We start from the raw sequence: 22,210 nt of genomic DNA, 5'->3' as shown, positions 1-22,210 counted from the left end.
TAGATTCTCGTCCAAAAAATGGCCACTTTGAAAAAAAAATAAAAAAATTACCTTATGTATTTCGACCAAAGTATGATTACTGTAGCTTGCCCACACTTCCAAGGTAACCATGTGCAACAAGCTGAATTTCCAGTGTTTCTCATTCTCCTTTTCATGGATGAATGCTCTTGCCCATATTTCGTAAACTGTAATAGCATCTATCTAGGGCTTTCTGTGCGCTTAATGCCGGAACGGTGCTAACAACCGTTTATTGAATCAGTACCTGTAACTTGCAAATTTAAGTGTCTCGTATACCTTGCTTAAACCTTTCTTGGATGGTTACCAACCTTCCAAAAAACAAATCCAGTTCCATGTGTTGTAATCTCACACAGCACAAACGGCATTTGTAATTTTATTGTACATTCAACCCCGTACGCAGAGGCAGGAATTGCAACACCTTGCAAACAGACGAGACAGATCTAACCAACGTGTAGGTAACTCCGTAAAAAGTCACATCTAATACTACTTTCATACCCATTAGGTTTCAAGAGATGTGTTACAAGGCTTACTTAGCAATTCGTCAGCATGCCAACCTTTTCATCAACCTTTTCTCCATGATGCTTGGCTCTGGGATGCCTGAACTGCAGTCTGTTGACGATATTGCCTACATTCGAAAGACCCTTGCATTGGACAAAACTGAACAGGAGGCCTTGGAATATTTCATGAAGCAGATGAATGATGCACATCATGGTGGTTGGACAACTAAAATGGACTGGATCTTCCATACAATAAAGCAACATGCTTTGAACTGAACAGGAAGCTGAGCAAGCCGGGAATAGACTGCACACCCATTTTCTGGGTCCCACACGGCACTGTTAAAACGGACAGGCAGTACAGGCAATTCATATCACAACAGCGGCTACAAGAAAGCATTAAAACCATAAACACGAGCAGGGTCTACAGAAAACACTAAAGTAATACTGTACATTTCAAGAGCTTCAGTCGGAGTTTCAAAAGTTATGCCTTAAGCCCAAACAGAAGGCTAACCCTCGGAGCGTGTGTTTTACTAGCCAATGTGAATGGTTACATACAGTCTATTTGATACGAATAGAAGTTTGGGGTAGAAAACTATTTTTGTGGTTCCTATGTGTGTTTTTGGAATAGGCTGGTTGTGAATAATGGTGCATTAAGATGAATACCAGAAAAGGAGCTGAAGGGTATTCTCTCTTCCCACATGCCGCACAGTATTGTTTAACTACAACGTAATATTGGTGCAATTGGAAGGTCTAGTTTCTGTTTTTAAAAGCGATACCATGGAAGTCTCAGAAGGGACACTCGCCTGTCTTTTTCCGATCATTTTTTTTTTTTTTTTTTTTTATCTTTGTTTATAGTCTGAGAAATTGAATTTGGATTCTCTGAACAGTGCAACTAAGTCCTAGGATATAAAAAAGATACACTGTGTGTGTGTGTGTGTGTGTGTGTGTGTGTGTGTGTGTGTGTGTGTGTGTGTGCGTGTGTGTGCGCGCGCGCGCGCGCCCCTATATATGTTCGTGTTAAACGTAGCATGCCTATGATGGTCAGACAAATTTTCGTATATCATGTCCAATACAAAAAAAAAAAATCTCAGACCACCAGGCAATAGTGTGTGTGTGTGTGTGTGTCTGTGTGTGTCTGTGTGTGTGTATTCCCACTCTTATTTTTACGGTCTTCCTAGACTATTTGGGGGAATTTGACAAAGGGCTATCAGATAATTGTTTATTGGCATCTGTATTGGCATGAAAGGTTTTCAACCCCCATTTGTTTCAAAAAGTTATCTTCAGGACAATTTATACTCCCCTTAAGGTGTGTATATAATATGTTCATGCTACATACACACATGACAGTGGGTTGATGCTTTCAGCAAGTGTGTGTGTATAAATTATACACACACAGTTCGTGCTGAGTGGGGGTGGTGGTATTCATTGCTTTATATAGATGCATTTATATACTGCTTCTCTCTAAAACCTTTATATGTATGAGATCAAAATTCAATGTGGAGATGCTCAAAAAGCACAGATATTCAAGAAAATGGCAGTATTGAAAGATCATGGCTATCACACTTCCGGTAATCTCTCCCTGAGAGTTGTAACTTTCCCACAAGCACTTATTTTGCCATAACCCTATTTTGTGCCAACAGCTAGAGCGGGTAATGTGTCCAGAAAGGCACTACGCAAGTTGTGTGATCTCCGAAATCCCTCACGATCCCCTGCACACTCAATTTGAATAACCACTATCCTAGTGGGATACAAGACCTTTAAACTTTTTTTTTTTTTAATGTAGAAATGTGGATTATCTGAAAGCAAATGCCATACTCCTGCAGTGATAACGAGAAACACAAATCATAGTGGAATAAGATATTGTACCTCCAGTACGTTAATTAGAAATGCAACACCCGAATAAAATAGATTATCCTCCTATAGAAAAACAGAATTTGATGGAAGATAATAACCACTGGGCCAAGATAGTCTGACCACTTTCCTTTCTGCTGTGCAACCTCAGTCCTTTTTCAAGCCTTTGCTTTCTTTTTAGAATATCCTTATCTTTCCTAAGCAATTGTGAAATCCCTTGCTGTATTGGGCTGTGCTTATAGGGACGGCGACGCGACGTTGCGTCAAAACAAATGCATTGCCGCCGTCGCGTGCGCTTATAGTAAGCGAGGCACGCCGGCACTATAAGCGTAGCCTTTTCCGCCTCTGCTGGGAGGCTATGCCACGAATTCCCCACCCTTTCCATGGACTAGCACTTCCTCACCTTCCCCCCCTGGAGACTGCCGCTCTCCTGCGTCAGTGCAGCATACAGATCAGTTTAAATATGTTGTCCATTAGTAGAGGTAGATAACAGGGCAGGGGTAGCCAAGTTCAGTCCTCAAGGGCACCACCAACAGGTCAGGTTTTCAGGATATCCCTGCTTCAGCACTGTGCTGATTAGGCCACCTGTGCTGAAGCAGGGATACCCTGAAAACCTGACCTGTTGGTGGCCCTTCAGGACTGGAGTTGGCAACCCTGCAGTAGTGGCAAGGACATACAGCATTGTTTCCACACAAGTTTTGTAGTTGGGATGCAAACTGAATGACGGTGGCAACATTCAGCGCTCCTATAAAGCAGCATATCCAATCTATGCTCCCAGGCATTGAAAGGATTCTATTATTTTATTTTCAATACTTTTAGCTTTGATTTCATTTTATCATAAAATGGGGTTTTGCACTGAAATATTTCCTTTGTAATTGGACATGCAATCATGCCTGATGGTCCTTCTTAACCCTTACCCTTCCTTTACAGCCATGTTTGGTTCTGTATCTTAGGGCAGAGGAGGGGGAGGGAGATGCTGGAAGTACAAAGCATTCAAAGTCTTATTTGCTTAGTTCCAAACAGCAATGTTTTTATTCATATGTCAAACTTCTGTTCAAGAAGTGTAAACTACAGCTGATGAAACCCGCAATGTTACCTTTGTTTATTTGCAAAATTTAGCTGTCTGTGTGTCTGTGTGTCTGTGTGTCTGTGTGTCTGTGTGTCTGTGTGTCTGTGTGTCTGTGTGTCTGTGTGTCTGTGTGTCTGTGTGTCTGTGTGTCTGTGTGTCTGTGTGTATACATGTACATACACACATGTATATTTTATTTCTGTTTGCCTAATCAGACAGGAGTGAGACAGACCTGTGCAATTGTAGTTTATAATATAAGGCACTCGCCATCATGGCTACATTACGCCTTATGGAAGAATATAACTTTTCTAGAAAACTTGCCTTAGTGCACTGTTTATTTCATTGGATTATGTACACTTGTATTTATTTAGGACTTTTGTAATGTAATTCAACTGTGCAATCAATAGGATTTATATAGTGCAGCAATCCTACACACAGGACAGCTGAAAGAGCATGATTTATGCAAAGTTTTTAGGTATTTGAGGTGCACTATTGCATTTACAATGAAGCAAACCCATGATTCCTGTAGTGGGCTTATTGAAAAAAAGGAAATACAGGAAAAGCCGGCATAACAATCTAAAGAGTAACGGTGATTCCTCTTGTAATTGAAGATTCTGTCAACCTTTCCATATTACGATAAGTATATGCACCTTTTTGCTACTGCGTGAAACATTTCCTAAACGCCGTGTCATTTTCATGTTTACAGTATTCAAAAACCAAACTGGATCAGCACTCGAAAAGTAAACCAAAGAAAAGGAAGGGCTTGCGTTTTCTTATTCATCTCACCCACTTTTCGAAGGAGCCAGGAGGCCTTGAAACGTTGCTCCACTGTGCACATATAACAGTGTGTGTCTGCTAACTTTTCCTCTTCCCGTGTGTGCTGATATTTTTTCTGTATTGCCTTTTTTTTTTTTTACTTAAAATAGAAGAAACTTGGGTGAGATCGAAAAGAAAACGCAAGTCCTTCATTTTCGTTGATTTTAACTTTTTGAGTGCTGATCCAGTAGGGTTTTTGTATACAGGCACTCCTCGTTTTACAACGCTTCGTTTTACAACGAATGGCTTATCCAACGCTACGCATACCTACAGTAGCGGCCGGGCTGAATCTAATGCGGCTGCCCCCGCAGTTTAAAAATAGCGCCGGCGGCGCGCGGCTGTCTTCGGCCGAAAACCGGCCAGTTTTCCCGCGCCTCGGGCGCTTTCAATAGTAAGCGCCATTAGCGCTTATCTATTGAAGCGGCCGCCGCGCGGGAAACTCCGTTTTTAAACGGAAAACAAACCCGCGGCTAGCCCGCTATGCACCCGGCGAACGTTGGAATAAGATTGGCCGGGACAGTATGTTCATTTTTACAACGCCAAAATGGCTTATCCAACGCGCGTTTACGACGCTTTGCAAAGTTGTTTGTGTATATAATATATATATTATACTATATTATAATATATTATATTTTTATATTATATATTATGTAATATTATATATATAATACAGTATATGCACTATATAATTTGTGTATGCTGCATATCTTATTGTCTGCGTAAAATATTTTGTGTATTTTAGCATTAAAAATGCCTTCAGGAACGGAACCTTTCATTTAAACAGTGTTCCTATGGGAAAACGTGTTTCGCTTTACAACGTTTCGCTATCCAACGCCATTTTGAGTAACGCATTGTGTCGGATAACCGAGGACTGCCTGTAGTTGTAGTACGTATAGATGCAGGATTATAGTACCTCTAGCTGAATTATAGTAGAAGGGGTGAGCACTAGTTCATTATTATTTTTTATGTTTACAGTATTGGTATCAGCTTCCACGCAACTGGGCTCCAGCCTTTCCCAAATGTTGGGTTTCACCAGCAAAATTTGCTATGTAAAATGTTGTTCTTGGCACATTTGAATATTAACCGCTTCAATGCAGGAGGGCCTACCGTATGAGATGTTCTACTGCAGTAGTTCCCAACTCTAGATTTCAAGAACCCCCTCTCTTCTCTCCCCCCCCCCAACAGGTCAGGTTTTAAGAATATTCTGACTTCAGCACAGGTGGCTCATCAGTGGTTCAGAAACCTGGGCAGAAAGAGGGCTATCCTCAAACTGACTTGTTGGGTATTCTTGAAGACTGGAGTTGGTAACCCTCTAATAATGCATCTCTCCAACAGGCAATAGGTTACACTCTGGTCATGCAAAACAGTGCTGTGTCTATGAAGCAGTGAAACCTGCACGTGTTTGGTATGGTTTGTCTACATTTAGAAGGCATCCATTGAGCCTGAAGACAAAAAATAAAATACTCAATCCTGCTGACATGGTCGGAGAATGTACAGTATTTGAAACTGATTTTTGGGAACAAAGTAGGGCTAGGGTACAGCAGCACTGCATGAGCTGCATTAATATGTACCTTTTCAGTTACACTGAGATTCATTTGGAAGCAGTATGACCCGTGGTTTTCTAAATTAGAAATGGATTTTACACGATGGGTTACAGAGTTTAGTTTACTGTTTTTGCTCATTGATTTGCAAACCAAAAGAACAGTTTCAAACAATATGTTAAGATGTTGAGTAGATGGGCCCTTCCTGCAATGAAGGGACGTTTTAAAAAAATGTGTTCTTGATTCAAACCAGATTCCTATGAAGAGCAATTTGTTGAAATGTACATACAGTATAAGGTCTATGAGTCGTGTCTTTTTATAGCACTTTCTGCAAAATCAAGCAACTGATATTTTGTTTACGTTTATGCCCTTGGTTAGTAGTAAAGCACTAGGTAATTGTCATACTGACTATGATTAAACTTTAGCATACTTTTTTGATGTGTACCTCAACTGTGAACCTGGTTTAATAGTATTGATGACAAAACAGGCTGCTATGGAATAAGTGAGAATATCCATCACAAAGTGGATTTTGTTTCTATTTTGTATCCCCCTTGCATTTCTTTAGTCCCATTTGAGAGGGTTGTACATAAGTCTACATTGCGTAATGAAAGTGAGAAGCCCTTGTATGTTAAAGGTGCATTCACTCTTGCATATATATCCTAATAATGACTCGTAGAAGCTCTCGCTACTACTAATGCGCTTTAGTTTCACTTAAAGGCTTGTGCTTCAGTGTAAGACGGAAGCCTGCGAGCTCCAGTGTTCATTTGCAGAGCTCCCTCATTACTACTAGAATCCAATTCCGCTTTCTCCTTTGTGTGTACACACCCCATTGATCCCAATGTGTTGCATGAACAATAAATATTCATGGGAAGTTATATCAAATGTCTGACTTGCAGAAAACGTATTTCTTTCACTACTTGCGCTTACTTTAATCCGGCAAGAACTACTACATGAGTAACAGTGAATGCACTTTTATGGCATAATATTGTCAGAGCATGTAAATAACATACCATTTTCCCTCATATATTGATGTATAAATCAAAGGCACTTAATCCTTGCAGTGCAAAGTAGCCATTTCTACCTGTTTTTAAAAGGATTGATTTGGTCTGGTTTTTCAACCTGCATGTTGAATGCTGCATAATTGTATTTTCCCCTTTTTGTGCATCTGTTCAGGTTTTACACTTGGGCTGCAACCAATTAAAGCCCACTAAAATACATTAAAGCACCCGGGAGCTGTGAAGGAGTTCAATTTATTCCGCTTTAAAAACGTGCAACAGTGGTCAATTGTGACTGCGCTTCTGTGACTTTTTATTTTTTTTTATGTTTGGGGTTTTTTTTTTTTTTGGTGATTTCTACATTTGTTTTTTTTATTAACAAATATTTTGTTTTTAAATGGGTTAACCTGGGTGATGGAACATTGTAGGTTGCTGAAGTTTGCTTTTCTGCCTGTTCTACCCCATAAATTCCTTTTAATTTCAAAGTGAATCCTTTAAGTAGGCTTTGTAGTTTATGCCGAGCAATGGTTTAGAAAGCATTGCCAAAACTGTATTGCTGTGTTATAAATGTGCCAATATTTGTACAGCTAACTCACGGTTTGTGATGCCTCTTTGGTTCTATACATAAACTTTCGAGACAAAGTAGCTTATTCAGATGTAACCACACATTTATGTAAAACCGCATCTAACATTCAGTATAGCTTTTAGATTGGCTGTGTGAGGCTCCATCCACCTTTTATACAGTACATAATCCCATACATTTGCTGTAGACTGGAAGTCCCCAAGGTCGCATCACTAACTTGCATGAAAATGCTTTAAAGGCAGTGAATTTTAAGTCCTTCTGGCACTAAATGCTTTCAGTTTGAGACACAAATCGCTTCGATCCATGGCACATGGCAGCATTTTTGTGATTTATAAAACCAGGATCTTAAAGGGAATTTTTATAGCTAGTAAGGGCATGGTTTGCACAGTGATAAAACACTTGCACTACTGTTGGTGCTCAAATGACTTTGAAAGGGTTGCATCCCTCTGCATTGTCATAGAAAGGAATTTGAGTTAATTTGTAGTAGAGTAGATTAGCATTCATTGCAAGTTTACAGGTCTAAACAAATGCTGTCTGTTACACATACATTGTTTGGGGTGTAAAATATAGATGGATATAGATATCTATGTATAGATAGATATCTATATATATATATCTATATATATCTAAAATGCTTCTGGGTGGGATCACAGTCATCTGTATAGGTACTGTTTATTTACTTGGGCTGTCATTTTCCAATTGCATGAAGATAATGTGATGTTACTTAATCTTTTAGTGAAAGTGCTCCAAAAACACTGTTTTTCATTTAACGATCTATGCCTGGCCCTTTAACAACTGTACTAATCGTTCAAAATTGTAACTGGCAAAGCCTGCTGTATAAAGCAATATGAAACAAATTTCTTGATTTTTTTAAAACTTCTGGGCAATAAACACCTACCTTTTGAAATCCAAACATTTTCATATTGAAATACTGTATAGTCTGTCTGGTTCATAGCTCACAAATTGTTCATTAGAAAGACTTTGGGGGATTTTTGTTATGTTTTTTTTTTTATGCAGATTACACTGTGCTAAAAATGTAAAACGTAATCTTTGTTTTTGTTATTTTTATTATGAAAAATATTTGTTCTTGAATCCCAGATGTTAAATTCTTATAAAAACGGATACTATTAGCTAATTCAGGGGTGCCCAACTCCAGTCCCCCCCCCCCCCCCCCGAAAAGGTCAGGTTTTCAGGATATCCCAGCTGCAGCACAGGTGGCTCAATCTGTGGCTAGGTTGAAGACTGAGCCTCTGAGCTGAAGCAGGGACTAATTGAGCCACCTGTGCTGAAGCAGGGATATCCTGGAAACCTGACTGGGGGGGGTTAAGGACTGGAGTTGAGCACCCCTGAGCTAATTCTACATACAACCATTGATTTGGTGGCCTGATTATGTCGCCTGACAACTCATTAATGGATACCTTTGTATAGTGACTAACCCACTTGATGAACTGTTTTTTGTTTGTTTGTTTAACACACCCTAATAATATGAAGGGTTTTTAAAAACAATGTTATGGGCCAAAATAAGTCTTTCTAACACAATGGGACGTGTATTTTGTATTCCGAATGTGGGCGTACTCGTCACTGGGAGCAGTACATCTGAAGCCCGCATAGTATTGCTTTTACCCCATGACTCCCGCCTTCTCACTGCAATAGTTGCCTCCCATCTTCCAGGCCTGTTTTGTCAGTGTAGTCACAAAACAGAATTTGCCTAAAATGTCTTGTAGTGTTTTTTGTTTCTATATTGGTTCCATGGAAAAGGTCTGAAATACTTCTCTTTTTTTTTTTTTTTTTTTTTTTAAGTATAACTCCCCTGTTGTTGGAGAGACCTGCTGTACATTGCGGGGCGATCCATCGCAGGCCTTGGGGGGGGCGGCACAGGGGTTGAAACCTGCCATCTATAACGCATCATGTTGTTAAAATTACTTTGTACTTGCTTTGGTTCAACACATTTTGAGTGTTTATGTAAGTAATATATAAATAAATGTATTTATAATTTCGTTCTGTTTGCTTTGCTCTGGCAGAAAATACTGATTTTGGGAAGGTCCGTCACGGTTTATTGAATTTGACAAGGGCACAACATCCTTTTCAACCCATTCAGTAGAGAACGAGGTTAAAAACAGGCATCCCCCTCAACTGGGTGTGTTTTTTTTTTTATACTTAACTGCACTAGTGAATTGATGCTATTGCAATAATTAACTAAGACTGGCATAAACAAGTGAACGGTTTGAGAACTGTTATCGATCACTTGCGCAGACTACATTCAATTTGTATTGATCATGTTCCCTGACATGAACATTCTCTCTTTGTTGTACTTGTGCGAGTAAGCCTTCCTAGCCTGAATTTGAGAGGCTCTGGTGCACCTCGCAATCATGTCGCCATATATACAAACAAGCGCAAATTAATTTTGTGAATAAATTAACGCAGGTGAGTGCATTTAAAAATAAAAAATAAAGATTATGTGGAAACAACCAGAGATCCCAAATATCCTCAAGATTCGGAATCGATTATGGTACATATGCCAGATGGAAAAATGTTTGGTCAATGACACTGGCAACAAATATCTAAAAGTCTGGATGCCTTGGCTGGCACAGACAGATATCCCGGGGGTGGAGGTAGCCACAATTTGGCAATGATAATCCCAAATGCATTCTCATTCGAAGAGGGCGAATTGGACTGCGAGACCTATCTGAAGGTACATCTTATGAGCATATAGTGTGGACAGAGTGGGTAGAAAACACAGCGGCTTAGCCACTCAAGTTAAGGCGGAAGAAGAGAGTGCCCGCGCCCCCCCTCCCCCCCTGTATTTTATTTTCTTGTTCCCCCAAGTTTAAACTGCCTAAACGTACCGGCTGGTACTAAGGAAGATATATTCCTCTAGGATTACTGTAAGTGCCAGTGGGAGAGACTATATGTATCATATATGAATGTAATATATTGAATGTCCAAGTTACTTGTATCACGATACTATTTGTACTGAAAAATTCAATAAACTTGAAGTAAAAAGATTATCAAAAGGTGAGTGTGGTGCAGCTCTAGAAAGATTTGTTGTCACTTTGTCTTGATTGTAGCCCACCAGACATTATCTTCCGAGCGGAAACACTCACATGTGGGAAATAAGAAAACGCCAGGAAAAAAAAAAAAAAAAACGCAATTGTGCAGCTCTCTTTTATGAGAGAGAGACTTAAATTTTATTGAGCATTTTTCTTACAAAATAAGAATTAACAAAACATATCTATCTATATATTTGTCAAACCGTCGTATGTCTGTCTGTTTGTCCTCTGTCCCTAGGGGAAATCGCATTGGACCTTGGGCCTGTCACTCTGCCTCAGGCCAATGAGATGGCTCCCTTGGCCTGCCCGCCCCTGCACACCTCTCATTGGCCTGAGGCGGAGTGACGGGCCAAAGGACACACTCACACACTCTCACACACACACACACTCACACACACACGGGGAGCGGAGCGAGCGGCCGGGACACAGCGGGGGAGCGGCCACAACACGCTGGACGGGTGGGGGAGCGGCCGGACGGGTGAGCGAGCAGGCGGACGGGTGAGGGAGCGGCCCACAACAGGTGGGACGTTTCGGGGGGGGCACAGACGGAAGATTTCGGGGGGGGGACAGACGGAAGGTTTCTGGGGGGGATGACAGATGACCGGCAGACACTGGGGGGAAGGTGGAGCAAGCGGCCACATGATACGTTAATTGTCACTTACCGCCCCCCCTCACCTCACGCGCCCCCCCCCCACTTCCCTTCCTCCCGCCCCCCACTTCCCTTCCTTCCGCCCCCCACTTCCCTTCCTCCCGCCCCCCACTTCCCTTCCTCCCCCCACTTCCCTTCCGCCCCCCCCACTTCCCTTCTGCCCCCCCCACTTCCCTTCCTCCCCCCCCACTTCCCTTCCTTCCCCCCCACTTCCCTTCCTTCCTCTCCACTTCCCTTCCTCCCCCCCACTTCCTTTCCTCCCCCCCACTTCCCTTCCTTCCTCCCCCACTTCCCTTCCTCCCCCCCCACTTCCCTTCCTTCCTCTCCACTTCCCTTCCTTCCCCCCCACTTCCTTTCCTCCCCCCACTTCCCTTCCTCCCGCCCCCACTTCCCTTCCTCCCGCCCCCACTTCCCTTCCTCCCGCCCCCACTTCCCTTCCTCCCGCCCCCCACTTCCCTTCCTCCCGCCCCCCACTTCCCTTCCGCCCCCCCCACTTCCCTTCCTCCCCCCCCACTTCCCTTCCTTCCTCTCCACTTCCCTTCCTTCCCCCCCCACTTCCTTTCCTCCCCCCCACTTCCCTTCCTTCCTCCCCCACTTCCCTTCCTTCCCCCCCCACTTCCCTTCCTCCCCCCCACTTCCCTTCCTCCCCCCCACTTCCCTTCCTTCCCCCCCACTTCCCTTCCTTCCCCCCCCCACTTCCCTTCCTCCCCCCCCCCACTTCCCTTCCTCCCCCACTTCCCTTCCTTCCCCCCCCACTTCCCTTCCTTCCCCCCCCACTTCCCTTCCTTCCCCCCCACTTCCCTTCCTTCCCTCCACTTCCCCTCCCCTTCACCTCCCGTCACCTCCCGTCACACCCCCTTCACTTCCTCTCACCCCCCCCTTCACTTCCCCTCACCCCTCCCTTCACCTCCCGTCACCCCCCCTCCCTTCACCTCCCGTCACCCCCCCTCCCTTCACCTCCCGTCACCCCCCTCCCTTCACCTCCCGTCACCCCCCCTTCACCTCCCGTCACCCCCCCCTTTCACCCCCCGTCGCCCCCCCTTTCACCTCCCGTCACCCCCCCTTCACCCCCTGTCACCCCCCTCCCTTCACCTCCCGTCACCCCCACTTCACCTCCTGTCACCCCCCCTTCACCTCCTGTCACCCCCCCTTCACCTCCTGTCACCCCCCCTTCACCTCCTGTCACCTCCCCCCTTCCCCCACCTCCCCCCTTCTCCCCTTCCTCCACCTCCCCCCTCCTCCACCTCCCCCCTTCCCCTCCTCCACCTCTCCCCTTCCCCCCACCTCCCCCCTTCCCCTCCTCCACCTCCCCCCTTCCCACCTCCCCCCTCTCCCCTCCTCCCCTCCCGTCACCCCCTCTTCACCTCCCATCACCCCCCCTTCACCTCCCCCCCTTCACCTCCCCCCCTCCACCTCCCCCCTCCACCCCCCTTTCACCTCCCCTCCACCCCCCCTTCACCTCCCCTCCACCCCCCCTTCACCTCCCCTCCACCCCCCCCTTCACCTCCCCTCCACCCCCCCTTCACCTCACCTCCACCCCCCCTTCACCTCACCTCCACCCCCCCTTCACCTCACCTCCACCTCCCCTCCACCCCCCCTCCATCCCCCCTCCATCCCCCCTCACCCCCCTTCACCTCCCCCCTTCCCACCTCCCCCCCAGCCCCCCACCTTCCCCCTTCCCACCTACTCCCTTTGCCTCCCCTCCGCCCCACCTTCACCTCCCCTCCGCCCCCCTTCACCTCCCTTCCGCCCCCCCTTCACCTCCCCTCCGCCCCCCCTTCACCTCCCCTCACCACCCCCCCTCACCACCCATCCGCCTGCCCTCACTCCCCCCCCTCACCTCCCCTCCGCCTCCCCTCACCTCCTCCTTCACCTCCCCTCCTTCAACGCCTTTCGGCCACCCTCCCGCCTCTGCCTTTCGCCCACCCGCACTTCTGCCTTTCACCCGCCCACCGCTCACACCCCTGCGCCACACAGCCGCCGCACGCACTCAACAGACACCCGCCACACTCGACACACACCCGCCGCCTCTCACCCACTCGACACACACCTGCCGCCTCCTGCCCCTACGCAACAACATCACTGACCAGCTGTCACCCGCACTCGCCGCCTCACACCCTAGCAGGACCCCGACCCACAGCCAGCACTCACTACCCACGCGCCACCCGTACTGAACACCCACCCGCCGCCTCACACGCTCACACCCTAGCAGGACACACGCCTCACATTTTTACATCACTTATGTCACCAAAATATACATTGTACTGTGTTTACAATAAACCATTTTTATACAACATCGTATTACATTTTCTTCCATCTTTCTTTTCAACATTATTATCCAACCTTTCCAACAAATACTCAACCTATTGTTCCACGATTTATAAATACTACCTATTACGGATTTACATCCTGGGCAACGCCGGGTATATCAGCTAGTAACAGATAAAAAGGGGGGTGGTGGAGGAGGGGAAGCATTTGTAAAAATAAAGCATTGTACACAACAGTTTAGTTACCACATGTATCACTCTGTTCCGAATATTCTAATCTATATATGGGGATATACCTGCATGACGAAACCAGGGGGCCCAAATCTCAGAAAATCGCGAGGTAGAGCCGTTCAGATAGGCAGAGAGTTTTTCCATATAAACTATAAGCCAAATTTTATTATTTATTTGGTTTAAGGATGGGGGGGCAGGTTGTTTCCAATTTTTGTCAATTGTACACCGTGTAGCATTTAACATTTGGGCTAGTACTCTAGCTTTTTTTCGGGGAATATTGGCTTGCCTAACAATATATATACTGGGTCATGTGGGACAGTGATTTTTAGGATCTTGTGTATTAAGGTGAACACTTCCATCCATGTTTGTTGGATTTTGGGACATGACCAGAATATATGCAGAATATTCCCCACTTTGCCACAACCACACCAGCACAGTGGGGAGTTTTTTAACAGTAACATGTGAGTTGACTACCATTACTGAAACCAACACACCACAATTTATTCATAGAGCTACACAATTGTTTTCTTTTTTTTCCCCCACATGTGAGTGTTTGCGCTCGGAAGATCCTGCCCCACTACAATCATGACGCGAGTAATAAATGGTAAGGTGGTGGTACGTGAGCGAGTGCTTTTACTTTATTGCAACTGCTATATATGGCACTATGGATTTAAGTGGGAAGAACTTCCTTTTGTGCATTCAAAATGTTTTTTTTTATTTATTTTCCTGGGAGGTTTTAACGGCATAGAGCCACTGGATTCCCCTTGCTCAATCGCAGGCCAAAATATATATATATATATATCTCGGGTCATCAATAGAAAGCAGTCATGTCCACTCCTGATGATGTGGCGTCTTTCTATTGGAGGCTTCTTAAATTTTTGAGTATCTTTGCCTTGTATCTGATTAATGCGCTCTATGGAATCTTGTACCAGTCACATATCATTTAAATCCAGGTTTTTAAAGTAAATTTCCACTTTTTATATATATTTTTTTAAATATATACATGACGATTTTCCTTTATTAGTGGATATTGACAACAGGAAAGGTGTCGAGTTTCATTTAGCAATGTGACTGTTTATAATAAATACTTCAAACATTGAATAAAAACATCACACTTCACTTTTTACAAAAAAAAATTATACTGCTAGAAAGTATTCCAAACACCATTAGATGCATTCGTCCCTTTTTAAGCATTCGTCTGTTTTTGTCTTCGTTTGTAAATAAATACTTATATGGGACCCCTGAAACATCAGCGGTTTGATGAAGTTGCCTTGAGCGCTTCCTGACCACTTTTCAGTTAAACGGAGCATTGTTCATATTCTGAGAATTCAATCGCCACCTTAGAGACTTGCCTTCCTTTTTCGTTCTGCTCTGCTGAGAGTCAGCACTGGGCGTGACGGTGCCAAGCTCATCTCTCGTTGGACTGCAGTACACTTTGCACAGCAAGGATAGATGCTGTGTTAGTTTTACCATGCCAACAATGGAGGCCCCCCCAAATAGCATGAGAGTGGGCCAAAAGAGGCAATGAAAGACCACCATTCTGTCGTACTTTTTGACCAGGATGACGTCTTCGGGTTTGCCATCGAGCTGATGGAAGCATGCAAAAGGTGTGGCATTTTTATGCTCAAAGTACTCTTTCACGTCCATGACATGGTCAAGTAAATCATTCTTGTCTCGTTGGCACTTTGGAATGTAAAAGCACTGGATGGAATAAAAATATATATATATTTACTCATTAGAATAGTACAGCAAAAAAAAAATACCTAGTCGTGGGCAGCTTAACTCCAGTTTAGGGATTTATCAAAGTTTTACTCCACTTTTATTTACTATATGTAAAATCGATTTTTATTCATAAATCAGCTCTACCTATTTTCAACAAAAACTGGTGGTATTTAGTATTTTAAACTCTCATAGATTAATGGTCATTTAAATAAAATCTTATTCATATAGGCGATGTTGAATTAACACACATTCCCAGTAAGCTCAAACCCCAACACCCACCACTATGTGTATGTGTATCAAAAGGACTGCTACGGAGCGTGGCAAATGTCGGAAGCCCAATGCTACATCCAATTGACACAACATATATGGTATAAAGTGTAAATACTTCAATAATAATATTTTTCTTGGTTATTTAGTTAAACCCTTTGGCCAAAGCGTCATAAGCCCGCATATCACGTCAAGGTATAACCAAATTTTGCAGGTCCTAACACTTGACTGGGAATTTTCCTTTCCAATATTATTATTGAAGTATTTACACTTTATACTTATTACCATATGTTTTGTCAATTGGATGTAGCATTGGGTTCCCCCTGTCCGATGTTAAGTTAACTAAGCCATTACTTTTTGTGCGTTTGCTTTTGAATAGGGCGTAGTGCAGGGTTCTATGTCCATTACAAGTTGTAGTTGCGTTCTTTGTGTCTCAGAAAGCATCATCATGCCTGTCTGTTGCGTGTTTTAGGTTCTACCACAAGGGTTAAAAGGTATCGCCCTCAATAAAGCTAAACTGTTCTGGAAAGTGTCATTTATTGTGGATGGTTCTGTAAGTTTCTTAGTTGCAGCGTTTTGCCTTTCCAAATAGAAACAGATCGTGTTGGTCTGGATTACCAAATGGGAAAACACATTGTCCGCTATCAGCCTATAGTGTCCACTGACTGGTAATAGTGCTTGCATTCATGCATATATACGCAGGATCATATGTGCATACACCTGCAGTAGATAAATACTTATGCTCACATACAGTACATATGCCGATAAACAGTGCAAACTGATTCCCTGCAGCTGCACGGAAAGAGATTGCTATGGAGCAGTCTCCTGAATCTAGTTGAGATTTTGGATGTTTCCCAGTCTGGATCTCGAGGGTCCAACTGCTATTGGGGCCCAGCAGGAACTTCCCCCAGGTTCCCCCGGTCCTCTGGAAACAGATCCCAAAATTCCGACTTGTGCATTTCTCCATAACAAATGGCTACTGGTTCTTACTTTGGGGTTTGTCTGGACAGCTTCTTCATTGTAGTGTAGGACGGCCATCTGACCAGAATGGGACACGTTGACCAATATCTGAAGACAGGGATACTTTGACTGGCCATGGCACTCAACACCACATGTAAAGGAGCAGTCCACCCAATCATCCATTATATCTGCCTGGATAATGGTGCAGTTTGACTCTTCATTCCAGCTACTTAAACAAAAATACATATTTTAACTTACAGAATCTGTTTTAATGTAACACAAGCTGAAACATCTGTATTTTCTTACGTCTCGCAGGGCTACCTCCGTTAAATCACTGCTTCAGTCCCTTCAGTAGCAGTAGGGGTTATTTAGTAGATCAGAAAGTATATTGCTAGAGGCTTTAACCAATACATATTTGAACAAACAAGACTAGTCTAATGTGTATAGATACGGCAAATCATTTTTTTCAAGCAGTAATAGCAATGACTCTGTTTATCTACACAGTTAAGTATATTTGATAGTGCTTGAAAGGTGTTTTCCACTGTGAGCTCTGCATAAAATATACCTGCCGCTCTGATTTGGTGGGAAAGAGGGCTTATTTATGCATGAATCTACTATCTGAAAGGTTTATATTGCTATAGGTTTGAAACTAAACTACCTACCTGTGGTCACAGACTAACTATACACATAGACATTACCATCTTTACATGTAGCAATAAGACTGGTATTTGAGTGTGTCCTGTCTTTTATAAGTATACAGGCTAACAATCATACTTGGTATACTAATATATTACCTCCAAGTTGTGCATTGTATGTTGTAATTACCCTAACTACATACATTTATCTAAAGTGGGATATACTTACCAATTATTGGTTACCCATTAGGCAGGATATCCTGGGTTGCCTTATTCAGGGATTTTTAGATCACTGTATATAATTTTCACTTGCGTCGTGGTTATTATAATATTAATAAAACTTTATTTTTGTGTAAATTTAAGCTACTCTTTATTAGTCATTCCCTTGAAGAAATATTAGGAATATTGACATTCTGTGACCGATCGAGATAGAGATAGAGAGATATATATATATATATATATATATATATATATATATATATATATATATATATATATATATATATAGCAACTGTAAATATTCCTGTATATTCATTTGCATGTCTTAGACAGGTCTGCAACCCTGTCTTTCACCATTATCCACCATAACCTTAATAGTGGTGGTATATATATATAGATATATAGCAATTCTAGAGGGATCTAGTGTAGGCATCTTGCTATACACTTTGTTTGGGGGGTTCTTTAGTACCAAATGGTTTATGCATTAAAAGTTTTGGTACCAAACCTATATATTTAATATATATTTAATATATATATTATATGCGCTGGTTTTGAGCACAAATTACCCATTAATTTGTCTGAATGGCCACATCGGACTAGATAGAATAAAGCTGCGGCCAGGGTGACGCTGAGCGAGGGAGCTACAATGTGTGTGGCCAGTGCACCCATGAGCGCACGGCGCTCAGCTGCTTGCAAAGACAAGTACATTTGTTGCTGGCGCATCACGTGAGCGTTTCGCCCAATGAGAGCGAACCCGGTCTGTGACGTCATGGCTGCGCCCCCTGTGCGCACACATGGCTGGACACATCCCCCAAGAACAATGAGCATCGAGCGCCAGCGCACTCGGCGTCACCCTGGCCGCAGCCCAAGACCGAAGTCTGACTGATATAATAACGCCAAGATAGGCAATAGACACATCCATCATTATGAGCTCACGGGAAGAAAGTTATTTCTCATTGCTGGGAAGTCTTTAGGAAGTCTTTCAATCAAAATGTCACTGTGATAATCAATTTCGTGTGCGCGGAAACAATATAGAGGAACACAACAAGACACTAATCATAGTGTCAAATGTTTTAATCAAGCAAAAAAATGTAAAATCCACAATGATTGCGCTCGCAAGTGTAGCGTTGTGTAACATTTTAAGCCTGACGTCACAAGTTGCCTGTTTTGACCAAGGAAGATTAGTTTGCCTTAATGCAAACAATAAAAGGAATTGTATCTCAACTTATATGTTAAATTGAAGAATATTCTAAACTTTGCGCAAAGCAACTAAACATTTCCCCCAAAAAAATTGACGTTTCAAGAATATTTGAAAACTTTGCAAAAAAAAAAAATTAAAAAAACCCCGTAAAAATATTGGAATTTGAAGAATATTGGAAGATTTGGTAAAATAGAAAAAAAGATTATCGAAAATTAATATTTGTTTTTTTTTTGTTTTAAATCATGAATGTTCCTGTTTCTGAACATGGGGGGGAAAAAAACCTCAATTGAATTTTGACACACACCCCCATCTCTTGTCATCCCCTGTTTTTGAAGCACATTTAACTCCTCTGGCTTAATATTTATGATTGGTGGGTTGTGGGTGGATACTAAATCCCGCCTGAAAGTGTGCCAATTAGCCATCCAATAATGGCAGCATCACTGGACGTGCCAGTGGACCACATACTTTCTAAAGACAGGGTGTGTCCAGTTTCAGTTGGCTCTCTGGCCAACAAGTGATGGCAAAGTCAACCTACAGGAAATATGACATTATCTCCATATACCATGGTATTGCAGGATAATAATCGCTGATTCACCAAGTAATGCCCGTTCTGAATGTATATGGGGTAATGCTCATGTATTGCTAATATATACAGGAAGGATCATGTTCTATTTATTGAAATAACCCAACATGTGTTTACAGGGCAAATGCAGGTAAGCCTGGTTGGTGCTGGAGGTTCCTTCAATGCATTGCAGAGAAATGGATCCATCCCTGATTGACTCACCTAAGCATGAATGGCTTTAGAATGGTGACCCCGAGTAGGAAGAACATGAGCACGGAAAGCCCCATCATGGTGAAACCCAAAAGCATTGCTCGGTCTTCTCCAGCGGTCGAAGCTTGCTTCTTCATTTTGGCTGATCCTTTCCCACCATCACCATTCTCTTTCCTTCTTACCTTGCCAGGTACGGCAGAGAAGGCTTCCCTTAAAATAACAGAGCATCCCGTTAGAATCGGGACGTTTGTGCCTCTAGAGCAGTGACTCCCAATGGGAAACTACCTTAGGGTTCGTGTGGTGCCTCCAAGGGGGTTTGCCGCACACAAAAAAAAAAAAATATGTAATGGCTGATCACAGGAAGTATTGTGGGTTCCTGAGCCAGCCCGTGTGTGGCCTGCACACTTGGGAAGTCCCCAAACTGCACCGTAACATGGGGTAATACAGCTGTCACAGCAGGAGCTTCCAAAGGTGCTACCCACAATGCTTTACATCCACAGTGGCAAGGCATTATGGAGCATGACTTTGGAAGCGCCAGCAGTGACATATCTATACCGCCCCTCCCAGGCGGTCTGCACACAGTTTGGGGCCTTATAGTGTCTGTCTGTCTGTCCCACACACAATGTCGGGACACTATACTGCCTGGAAACAGTCTAACCATTTTGTTAAAGCAAAAAAAAAAAGGCAGCGCACTGCCAAAAAAACGCAGGAGGAGGCTCACTTGTACAATAAAAAGTTTATTCCATAAGGGGATCACACATCACCCCTAAACAGCTTCAAAAACCACCACACCAACGCGTTTCGGGTAGTGTGCCCTTTATCATGGTGTATTACTTTTTATTGTACAAGTGAGCCGCCTCCTGCGTTTTCTGGCAGTGCGATGCCTTTTTCTGTTTACCTGCTCTTTGTTACCTTGCTGGTGGATCTGCACGCCTCTTAAGAAGGAACCGCAATAGGACCGCGCTGGAGGATGAAGCCGAACAGTGAGTTACCCATATGGGCTTATGCTATCACTCATTAAGTTTATGGGACAATTTATGTACTATATTACTGTGTCAGTGTACACTAGGTACTAGTCCCTGTCCCCAATAGGGATTATATATTTATCACTACCCTCAGTGCAGAGGTCCAGGCGGATATACTTATATATACACACATATGTATATGGGATTAATCTGTTTCTGATGTGCCGGCCACTTACATCTTATAACCATTTTGTTAGAATCAGTCTGATGAGTAGGCAATAACATTTATTAATTAGGGGTTTGCGGGGAGTAAATATTATAGCACGGGGTACACAATCTAAAAATGGTTGGGAACCCCTGGTCTATAGAGGGATAAGGAATAGCCGTGTGTGAGCATCACTGATCATTGAAGGGGATGACCAGGACTTTTATCCTAGTGACATCGTCTGGCCATCTTTATATAATTGAGTTATGTTTTGCTGGTCCTAATTGGGTTAATATCGCTACGGAAGGAGCCATGTCCGGTCTAATGACTGTATCACTGGCCACGAAACAGCCAAATCGTACCGGGATCAGCCAAAAACCCTGATGCAAGTCAGTAGGAGTTTTGAGGTTGATCGCTGTGTGACAGGTCAGTTTGGGGCTTAAGGAATCTGGTCCCTTGAGGAATAGCCCGAACAGTCGTCATGCAAAGCGATTCATAACCATGTTAAATAATTTAGAACCACGGTCTTCGAAGTCAGGAGGAGGATAACATCTCTCAAATGAATAAACAATCAGTAGAATTCAGTTAGTGACCTCCGATCACAAGATCTGCGAAGCATAGATTCATGGTGCTTTAATTATTCCGCTATACACCGCACCGCATACACTGTACAAATTAAAATAATAAACCATCGTTCCCTATCCATATTTGTAACGTGTGCGATAGTGCAATTAAAAACTGCTTTTGTTATCGTAACCCTCTTTTATATAACACTGACAGTTACCATTTTTTTTATTTAGTTTAATCACAGTATTTTCTTCTTACACTGATCCGCTTTCAAATTCTTCTGTGTTTTTTTTATTGCCCTTTTCCATAGTGCTAAAAAAAAAGGCCACAATTTTCTCACAATTTAAGTAATAATAGGGAGTAGAGGGAGTAGGGGTACTGTATGTTACCTTTAATTGGACCAACAAGTAGTTGATATGTTACATGCTTTCCTACCTCAGAGTGGGGGTGATAAGCAATGAAGAACCCTGAGAGGTTGGAAAGCTTGTAACATATCAACTACTTGTTAGTCCAATGAAAGGTATCATACCCCTACTCCCTCTCCCTTCTGTGTTACTAGGACCAGAACGGCTCCCCGTCCTTCTTTGCTCACAATATAAATAACCGTTTTGATGTTCACTTGATACATGCAGGATATGCTTCCTAATAAAAAACTGAAGAGCATTAAAAAGTGCTGCATGCTAGAAACATACTTTGCATTCGTCTATTTTTCTGAAAAAAAAAACATTTTTAAGGGGAGGGAGTATTTTTACCTAAACAATATATAATTAACCTTTTGCTGCCAGCAGCACCTGCAATGCATTGTTTGCTTTGGCAGTGGATGGGTAACACAACAACAGCGGACAAGTTGGTAACTGGCTGTCTCACCTCATCGGGCGCCTGCCTTGTAGAGTTATCTGGATAGGCACACTGAATGACTGCCTATGTGCTACTGGTTGCTTGAACATCTCTTCTTTGGAGAGTCCCATGAATAAACAGGATGGAAATACACAGGAGGCAGAGAATCTGAGGCAGCAAAGCCCAGCCATCAACTAAGCATAATTCCCACTGGGCATAGATCATCGGACCATCTTCTGCATCAGCTTATCAGCTGACATAACAATGTTCCAGAGTAATATGTTTAAACAAAT

The 22,210-nt window shown here is 43.1% G+C and overlaps 2 protein-coding genes across 3 annotated transcripts in view; one reads left to right on the top strand and one right to left on the bottom strand.

Annotated features, from left to right (window-relative positions):
• The window catches only part of PIK3CA (phosphatidylinositol-4,5-bisphosphate 3-kinase catalytic subunit alpha), a 33,834-nt gene extending 24,467 nt beyond the window's left edge, over window positions 1-9,367 (top strand). For both annotated transcript variants that reach the window (XM_075570742.1, XM_075570741.1), the window contains one exon: window positions 521-9,367. In XM_075570742.1, coding sequence (XP_075426857.1) covers window positions 521-791 — 271 coding nt within the window. In that variant the 3' untranslated portion in view covers window positions 792-9,367. The remainder of the gene's footprint in view (window positions 1-520) is intronic.
• A 5,349-nt stretch (window positions 9,368-14,716) lies between these two features.
• Window positions 14,717-22,210, bottom strand: KCNMB3 (potassium calcium-activated channel subfamily M regulatory beta subunit 3). Its single transcript, XM_075569452.1, has 4 exons — window positions 21,948-22,210; window positions 19,356-19,553; window positions 16,547-16,745; window positions 14,717-15,268 (listed from the first exon to the last, which is right to left on the bottom strand). The coding sequence occupies exons 1-4, from the start codon at window positions 22,106-22,108 to the stop codon at window positions 14,861-14,863; spliced, it is 966 nt and encodes a 321-aa protein (XP_075425567.1). The 5' UTR covers window positions 22,109-22,210; the 3' UTR covers window positions 14,717-14,860.

The sequence above is a fragment of the Ascaphus truei genome, chromosome 14 (genome assembly GCF_040206685.1).
Source record: "Ascaphus truei isolate aAscTru1 chromosome 14, aAscTru1.hap1, whole genome shotgun sequence".
In the NCBI taxonomy this organism is placed as follows: Eukaryota; Metazoa; Chordata; class Amphibia; order Anura; family Ascaphidae; genus Ascaphus; species Ascaphus truei.
This window is presented reverse-complemented; position numbering and strand designations above follow the sequence as displayed.

Coding starts and splice junctions, on each gene's coding strand:
- KCNMB3 (XM_075569452.1), bottom strand. CDS start 22,108: ATGGCTGGGCTTTGCTGCCTCAGATTCTCTGCCTCCTGTGTATTTCCA. Junction 16,746..19,355: donor CTAAAGCCATTCATGCTTAG/GTGAGTCAATCA, acceptor TTTTTGTTTAAG/TAGCTGGAATGAAGAGTCAA. Junction 15,269..16,546: donor CTGTCCAGACAAACCCCAAA/GTAAGAACCAGT, acceptor TATTCCATCCAG/TGCTTTTACATTCCAAAGTG.